We start from the raw sequence: 9,489 nt of genomic DNA on the forward strand, positions 1-9,489 counted from the left end.
ATCTATTAGGTTATTCCGTTTGAATTCCGTTAATAAATATGCTAACTTGTCCGTCAAAACTAAGAACTTGCCAATGTGACAATCCCTTTTCCACGTCAGCTCGCTTAAATAGCAGTGGAGGTCATTGGACTTTTACTGTACTTGCAACTAGGTCACTAAATTTCAAATTTAGTATAATTAGAACACTATGGTTTAAATAGCGAAGGGGAATTTCATTTTCGTGCTTCCTATGCTAATTATCTTTTGAAAGTATGTCCTTCCGCAATAAATCAAAATTTACATCTCTAGATCGATGATGCCCATGAGTGGATGTAATTTTCTTATCCGGAGTGAGGGTCATACGCTTCCGGGTTGTGAAAAGCATTATGTATGTCATGTGCTTGCATTGTGATACTTAAAATGAAGTCAACAATTTGTCTCGTTGGGCATTAATTATCTTTTTGGTGGCGCATTTAACATTATGATGGATTTGTGTAATGACACGACACATTAATTTTAGTTTTCTATAAAAAAAAAATCTATTTAGTATGAAAATCCATCAATATAAGGTCAACTTCAATTATTGTCAAGAGTTTTCCAAAAATAATAAAAAAGTGCCTACAAAATGGATGCTATAGAGATTCATGAATATTTTTAATTAAGTGATATATGTTAATTAAAATAGGGAGTCAATGTAGGCAAATACTTGAAAATGTTATTTCCATAATATCGGGATTATCCGGTGTAGTTAGTGATATTACAGTTATTACTACCAAGAACTTCGTTTATTTCTAAATTTTTTTTCCACTTACATATATGATTTTGACTATAATTACAATAAAATAACCACACTTCTTAGAGCTTGTTTGGGAGTGATTTTGAGAATTGATTTTTTGACCGTTAGGAGAAAAGTGGGGTCCATCTGTGAGAGAAGAAGTCAAATATGACGGCTTGAATAGTAAAATAATTGTTAAAAAATCAATTTTTTGGGAGGAAAAATCGCTCCCAAACATGCCCTTAATATGAAATTGATGATTGTATTAGAAAATTCACGTCAGCCAATCCAGCAAGCAGCTGTAGTCTATGTGGATGATGAAATGGATAAAAGCATTCTAGAAGCACGGAACTCTCTAGAAGAAGGGATGAAGTAGCCAGTGAATCAATTTGTTATCTGAGATTCTGTTGTATATATTTTTTTCTTTCTTTTCTCTTAATTTTTTCTGTTCCAGTCAGCTGTAAGTAATTTGTTAGGGAATATTCTCTTGTTTTCCTTGTTAAATACCAATTGTATTATATAGTGTAAAATGTAAGATTTAATACAATAACAAAATTCTCTCTATTCTACAATCTAGTCTTCTTCATTTGAACAAATTCTTATAAGGTATCAGAGCCAATGATTGCAGAAATTGAATCCACAGATCAGAATGTTACTCAAAATCCTAATCCAAATGCAAGTTCTTCTGAAGCTGGTGCAGGACCTCAAGATCCTACATCACCAAGTAGTCCTTACTACATTAGCAGCAGTGATGGTAGTGGTGCCCAGGGCCGGTCCTGGGCTGAGGCATTTGAGGCCTCAGCCTCAGGCCCAAAACCCTTAAGGGGCCCAATTTTGCTTCAAATTTTTTTTTTTTTTTTTTTGGGATAGTTTTGGATTTTGGATGTTATTTTAATTTTGTATTGTTTTCGTAAACTTGTAATGCTCAAATTTTTGCGTACATAATTGAAAATGTTATTAGATTTTTACGTAAATTTTTACGTTGATTTCGTCCGGGGGCCCAATTTACGAACCTCGCCTCGGGCTTCCATTATCACAGGACCGGCCCTGGTGGTGCCATACTACCAACTTGATGCAAGCAACTATTATCCTTGGGCTAAGTCTATGAAGAGAGCACTTACGATAGAAAACAAGTTGGATTTCATTGATGGAAGTATTTGTGAGCCAACTGATCCAAATGATTCCCTGATTGAACATTGGCTACGATGCAATGACATTGTAATCACTTGGCTTCAAAACACTATGTCATTAGACATTAAGTGCAGCACCGTATATGTAGAGACAACTCACCAGTTGTGGGTAGAACTGGAGCAATGCTTTGCACAGCAAAATGCTCCAAGAATATATGAAATCAAGCAAGATATAATGACCTTGCTCCAAAATCAGGATACGGTAAGTATTTATTTCTCCAAGTTCAGAACTCTGTTGGACGAATTGATGAACTATGAGTCAATACCTAATTGTTCTTGTCGTGGTTTAAAGGCTGTAATCAGTAACCAACAAAGAGATTAGGTCGTGAAATTTTTGATGGGGCTAAATGATTCTTACAAGGCTCTCAAGGCCCAAATCCTGTTGATTAAACCTTTCCCAAGCCTAAATGAAGTATATGCAATAGTGCAACAAGAGGAAAAGCGGAGGCATATTTCATCTGATAATGCTGTGACAGATTCAATGGCACTTCTGGCGAAAGGAGGTTTTAGAGATGGAGGGAAGAGTTCATCAGGACAAAAGAGGGACAAATATTATTGTACTCATTGTAAAATGGCTGGTCATTCACTTGAAAGATGTTTCAAATTCAATCCAAACAAGCCAACCTGTGCGTACTGCCAAATGCCGGGCCATTCCGTGGATAAATGTTACAAGTTGCATGGCTATCCACTAGGACATAAATAAAAAAGTCGTAATAAGGCAACTTCAAGTCACTGCAATTGTTGGTACTGGGCAGGAGTAGGTAAGTGATAAGACCCAAATGTCTTTAACTCGAGCAATACATTCAGCTTATGGCTCTACTAAAACCACAAAGTTCTCGAACTTACACGCCATCAGCAAATCAAGCTCATTCGATCATTCCATCACATACCAATGATGGTGGCATTCCAAAAGTTTCTGATATATCTCTATGTTTTTCTGCTCACAGCACCAATCTTTCTAACTCTTCTACTGTTCCTTGGATTCTAGACACAAGGGCAACCGACCACATGATTTGTTCCGCATCTTACTTTTCCAAAATCAAAGCTGAAGTATCTTACTCGGTTGCTCTTCCTAATGGTGAAATCGTTCCAGTCACCCATATTGGAATAGTCAAATTTTCAGAGTCGTTAATTCTTGATTATGTGCTTTGTGTGCCTTCATTCTCTTTCAATCTTGTATCAGCTAGAAAAATAGCACAAATTATGAATTACTGTCTGATCTTTTTTCCTGATTTGTGCATCATACAAGACCTTTTAACTTGGACGGCGACTGGAATGGGTGAAGTTAAGTGGGGCTTGCATCACTTGGTGCGGAAGGAAATTTCACCACGTGCCTTAGTAGAAAAATTAGCTCAAACAACCTACAAGATACCCATAACAGCTTCTACTATTTCTGATGATGTAGAAGACNTTGGTTACCAACAATCCTATGAAGACCTTGGATCAAACGGAGGTAGGAAGTATCTCCACCACAGATGCAACCCACACTCCTGTACTCTTACCTGAATCAAATCTCAATCCTTCCCATACTTCACGAGATAATATTGAGCCTTGTCAAAATCAGTTCTTGGATGAACCTCACCTCCACAAATCAAGTAGAATTAGAAGAACTCCTGATCATTTACAAGATTTTGTTTGCCAACAAGCAGCTGCACTTTCCCATTCATAGGACTTGGACAAGAAAAGGGCCAACATTTGTTAGGTAAACCTTTTCCTTTAGAAATTAGTCTGTCCTATCACAAGCTATCCACTTCTCACAAAGCATTTGTAACCTCCATTAACACACACAGAGAACTAAGAAACTTCAAAGAAGCTTTAGAATCACCTGAGTGGGGGTAATGAAAGCTGAAATAGATGCTCTTGAACTTAATGACACTTGGCTTGTCATGGATCTGTCGACTGGTAAAAGGCCTATAGGCTGCAAGTGGGTATATAAGGTGAAGTTTAATGCAGATGGGACTGTACGAAGATACAAAACCAGGCTGGTTGCCAAGGGTTAGGCGTAGCAAGAAGGACCTGATTATTATGAAACTTTTTCACCTGTGGCAAAACTGGTTACTGTTAGAACTTTGCTAGCGGTAGCAGCCATTAAAGGAGAGCATCTATACCAATTTGATGTAATTCTTACACGGTGATCTAGAAGAAGAGGTTTACATGTAGCTTCTTCTAGGTTGTCCCAATGCTAATGGATCAAAGGTTTGCAAATTAAACAAAAGCATATATGGTCTTAAGCAAGCATCCAGGTAATGGTATTCTAAGCTATCTAATTTTATTGTTGAACAAGGATACACAAAATCCAAGGCAGATTACAATTTATTTACAAAGACAACAGAAAATTCTTTCACTGCCATCTTAGTATATGTTGATGATATCATCATGGCGGGTAGTTGTTTGGACTCCATCAATGCTCTTAAAACTTGCCTGCGTGATAAATTTAGAATTAAGGATCTAGGACAACTAAAATTTTTCCTTGGGATTGAGGTGGCAAGATCAGGTAAAGGAATACACATATGCCAAAGAAAGTATGCGCTAGACATCTTATCGGACGCAGGAAAGATTGGTGCTACACCAGCATGTATTCCACTTGACCAAAATCTGAAACTTTCCAAAGATCAAGGGCCACTTATTCCTGAACTGTCAGTTTAGAGAAGGCTGAATGGGAGATTACTATATTTAATGATAACGAGACCTGATTTGGCATATTCTGTGCAACTACTAAGTCAATTCATGGATTAGCTAAGATTGCCTCATCTTAATGTAGCTCATAAAGTCTTAAGGTACATCAAAAAAGCACCAGGGCAAGGTTTACTATATTCTTCCAAATCAGTCCTGCAATTGACAGGATATTGTGATTCGGGTTGGGGGGCCTGCCAGGATACTAGGAGATCAGTTAGTGGGCAATGTGTTTTTATAGGCTCTTCTTTGGTGTCTTGGAAGTCTAAGAAACAAGGAGTTGTGTCCAGATCCTCTGCAGAAGCAGAGTACAGAGCAATGGCGAATTTGTGCTGTGAATTGACTTGTCTAAGATATCTCATACATGACTTGCAGATCAAACATCTTCAAGTAGCAACCATGTTTTGTGATAATAAGGCTGCACTTCATATTGCGTCAAATCCCCTTTTTCACGAGAGGACCAAGCATATCGAGCTCGATTGCCACCTTGTTAGAGACCAGATCAGGAATGGAAATATATTCACAAAACATGTCAACAGCAATATGCAAATTGCAGACCTTTTAACCAAGGCATTGAGTTCTTCAAGTCTTTATTGTCATCTTCCCAAGATGGGAGTAGAGGATATCTACTCTCTCTTGTGGGGGGCTATCAGAAAATGTACATCAGCTAATCCAACAAGCAGCTGTAGTCTATGTGGATGATGAAATGGATAAAAGCATTCTAGAAACACAGAACTCTCTGGAAGAAGGGATGAAGTAGCCAGAGAATCAATTTGTTATCTGAAATTCTGTTGTGTATATTTTTTCTTTTCTAGTCAGCTGTAACTAATTCGATAGGGAATATTCTCTTGTTTTCCTTGTTAAATACCAATCATATTAGATAGTGTAAAATGTAAGATTTAATACAATAACAAAATTCTCTCTATTCTACAATCCGGTTTTCTTCATTTGAACAAATTCCATTGTGATGGAATTTTTTTTACCCTTAGCAGTTTCTTCTTCTTTTCCCTCAGCAGAACATTTTTATTTTCCCTAGTGGCAGTGATTATGGTGAATTGTTAGTTGTAAAAGTAGAGATAATTGAATATTGCATCACGTATCAATGGTTGAGTCTACATCTACCATTAACTACTACCATTGGATGCCGTGGTGATCTATCCAAGTTGAATACTCCTCAATATATGCCCAATCTGTAAGTATTATGCCCTAGGTCCAATCAACTTTGGACATAAATACTTTTATATATAATTAATGCAATTAAATGGCAGATCTATTTTTAATTAATAGACAATTAAATAAATAATAGAGTCCGTAGATTCAAATCTTCGTAATTTGTTAATCACAAAGAGTTGTGATTGTGAGATACAAATTACATCTGATTGAATCTTAAATCATCCGTGGTCGTAAGTAACAACGAGTTACGGATATCGTTATTACGGATAGACCATCACGTGTGGCATTTCTTACTTGTGAAGTAAGTAGCTGATCTCACAAGTTAAAGTATGGTGACACTTAAATGAACACGTGGATGTTTTTGTTATAGAACAAAACATTGGAGACCCGTCGAGAGATTCCACATGGATAACTATCTGAGTGTCAGTGGTTAATCTCTAACGTTCGGTAGTGGAATTGGTCCTTTGACTTGAGGTCGTCATAGTACCTTATATGAGGACAGTCATACTTTGGCGGTATTGGATGTTGCTCTGAAAAGGGCCGCTAATACGATATCGTTCGGGTATGTCAAGAATCGTATGAAGGTTGTGATTGATCAATAAAGGATTCGTCACTCTTAGATAGTAGGAGATTATGATCTGCGTTTCATTCAATTAAGTCGATGATGAAATCCTTGGCCAAGGTGTACTCATAAGTCGAAAAGGAGTTTTCGACTTATATTGACTTAATAGTGGAGTGAAAGATATGATCGATGATCGAGACTGACACAACTCCATATCTCGTATTTGATCGGATCATATTGACGAAGGGATTATAGTTTCACGGTAAACGAACGAATTTGGTTTTGTCGTACCACGTGACATTTCCCGTCACAGGTATTGCCCTGACACATTGCTAGATGTCAATCAGGGACGGCGAATGTGAATTGATGATAAATTAAAAGGGTGTTTTAATTTATCAATTTTGATTAGATCAAAATAATATTTCACGTCGTTAGGCATCGTGGTCGGGAACCTAATGAGTCACACACAAAAGAGAATTGGAAGATTGCAAATTGCCAATTGATTAATTTAACAATCGTTGGATAAATTAATTAATTGAATTTGTTATTTATATTTTTGAATTAATTAATTGGATTAATTAATTCATGGACTGGGTTTAATTAATTGGATTAATTAATTATTGGGCCGGACCGGGCCGAGCCTATTTGGGTTTATATAAATACATAACTAGGGTTTGAGGTCCATTAAGGTTTTCATTATTCTTGCTAGCACAAGAGAAAACCCTAGAGGCTGCAATCATTTTCTCTGTGTGGATCACCGTTGGAGGCTGGACAATTGGACAGCTGTGGTGGCGAATCAAAGTTGTAGAACGAAAAGAAAAGCAAAAGGATTGCAGATCTGAAAAAGGTACAATCTTATCACAATTCCTAACCAAACACAATGAGATCTATTGGATGGGAATCGAAATAATTTAATTTTCCGCTGTGCATGTATAAATAGATTCCCAACAGTGGTATCAAAGCCTACTTTGTGTTTGTTAGGAATTGATTTGCATGATTGAATAATCAGATGTTGATTGTACATATTTTTCTTGTTTCTAGCGATTAATGAAAATTCGATTTTCATATTTTTTGAAATCAGATTTCGGAAATTAAATAAAAAAAAAAAAAGGGCGGGACTGGCTGGCGACAATATTGTCGCCGGCGCTGGGCAGCCTGCCGGCGGCATTGGACGCCGCTTGCCAGCGCTGCTCTAGCCGGGCAGCACCGGGCACTGCCCGGCGGTTGATGGCAGCGGCGCGCAGCGCTGCTGTTGCACGCTGCTGCAACAGCAGCGCCGCACGCAGCAGCGTCGCACCCTGCGACACTGCTGTTGCCAATAAATGGCAGCAGGCGCTGCTGCCATTGTAGCAGCAGCGCCAGCTGCCTGGTATAGTGCAGGGGCAGCGCCGGTCATTGGCGGGGCCGCCAAGAATAAAGAAGAAAAAGGGCTGGCGGTTTTCCTTAGGGTTTTCAGATTTGTGTATGGAGACGGGGGCTTGGTCTGCAATTTGAGAAATTGTGTGCCCTTGCCTGCAATTAAAGCTGAAGGGTCATACTGCAATTTTTAAAAAAGGGGTACGGTCTGCAATTTATGATACTAGAAGGGGGCTCCTATGCAATTTCAGTAGATAAGGGCCCTGTTAATAAATTTTAATTGGGTCAAATTGTAATTTCAAAAATTGTTTTGAATTTGAATTTTAAAATTATTTTTAAAATTATATTTTGAATGAGTTTGACCTATAATTTTAATTTTGACCCAAAATAGAAATTTTATTTAAAATTGACGATTTTAATATTTTCGTTAAAATAAGATTTTAACTTTAATATTAAATTTTGACCCTATATTGAATTTTATTTTATTTAGGAGTGTTATCTTAAATTAAAATATTAATTCAATTTAAATTAAAGTTTGACTTTAATTTAATACTTAATTAAAATTTGATTTTAATTGGTTCTTCACCCCGAATATATCCTAGAAATCAGAATTGGATTCTAATTTGATATTTAATTAAACTTTGATTTTAATTAAATTGTTTCGTCCTAAACTTTTCTTTAAATTAGAGTTAGACTATAATTTGATGTTTAATTAAAATTTGATTTTGATTAAACATGCCCTAAAATCTTAGATTTAGAGTTGGACTCTAATTTTACTATTTAATTAAAATTTGATTTTAATTAAATTCGTTCGCCCTTAAATTTTGAAATTAGAGTTTGACTCTAATTTGATATTTAATTAAAATTTGATTTTAATTAAATTATCCCACCCTATAATTGTCGAATTAGAATTGGACTCTAATTCGGTATTTAATTAAAATTTGATTTTAATTAAATATGCCCGCTAATTAAATAATTGATTAATATGATTAATTAACTATTTAATTATTCCGATCCATTTGTCTAAAAGAGTTTAGACGACTTAATTACTAGAAATTTGAAACTTATTTGCATATAATATTAGATATTATATAGGTATACATTTATGTGATGAATGTATTATTAGTGGACGATTATGGACTCGACCATATGGATGTGTTGAATGGTTAATTTTATTTTTATCGTTTTATGGGCCTGCGAGCTCTTAATTGTTTTGAGCCTGCGAGCCCGTTATTATTGTTATTATTTTGGACCTGCGAGTCCATTATTATTATTGTTACTATGGGCCTGCGAGTCCAATTTCATTTAGGCCTGTGTGCCAACTAGTATAGGATACATGTTGGAATTGGACTAATTGAAGAGACAAGAAGAGGTGGAGACCATAGAGATGGTGCATTGACACTGTTCAATGCCATACCCCCTAGGAATTGACCAACTAGTCTTCCTTATGGTTCGGGAAGACTAGATGGTAAAAGTCCATTATCGTCCACACTATTATATTATATTATGTTATATATATATATTTGTACAGTAGATGTATAATAATAATATATATATAATTGTATTGTTGTTGATGAGACTCATGAATGCAAAATCCCTCCATAAAATATTAAGTCACATTTGTAATCACCTTCCATCATTATAGTGAAAAATCAGAGTCCCAAATCGTCTCAACTTGTTGACTACACTCAAGGCTCCATTAGGGATATGTTTGACACTATGAAATATTTGATATTTCTGAATGATGAGTTTGACTTAACTAAAATTTATCTTTTATTGAG

At 36.2% G+C, this 9,489-nt stretch overlaps 1 protein-coding gene across 1 annotated transcript; it reads left to right on the top strand.

Moving 5' to 3' along the window:
- Positions 1–1,372: 1,372 nt before the first annotated feature.
- Positions 1,373–2,647, top strand: LOC111380116. The gene is made up of 3 exons (XM_023003589.1): positions 1,373–1,562; positions 1,716–2,146; positions 2,306–2,647. Exons 1-3 carry the CDS (start codon positions 1,373–1,375, stop codon positions 2,645–2,647), a joined length of 963 nt encoding a protein of 320 aa, XP_022859357.1.
- Positions 2,648–9,489: the final 6,842 nt, after the last annotated feature.

The sequence above is a fragment of the Olea europaea genome, unplaced genomic scaffold, assembly GCF_002742605.1.
Source record: "Olea europaea var. sylvestris unplaced genomic scaffold, O_europaea_v1 scaffold2095, whole genome shotgun sequence".
NCBI classification, from domain to species: domain Eukaryota; kingdom Viridiplantae; phylum Streptophyta; class Magnoliopsida; order Lamiales; family Oleaceae; genus Olea; species Olea europaea.

Bases quoted from the DNA above. Each gene is read 5' to 3' on its own strand.
- LOC111380116 (XM_023003589.1), top strand. From the start codon at position 1,373: ATGATTGCAGAAATTGAATCCACAGATCAGAATGTTACTCAAAATCCT. The intron at 1,563-1,715 runs GCCCAAAACCCT...AAATGTTATTAG, and splicing joins ATTTGAGGCCTCAGCCTCAG to ATTTTTACGTAAATTTTTAC. The intron at 2,147-2,305 runs GTAAGTATTTAT...GATTCTTACAAG, and splicing joins TGCTCCAAAATCAGGATACG to GCTCTCAAGGCCCAAATCCT.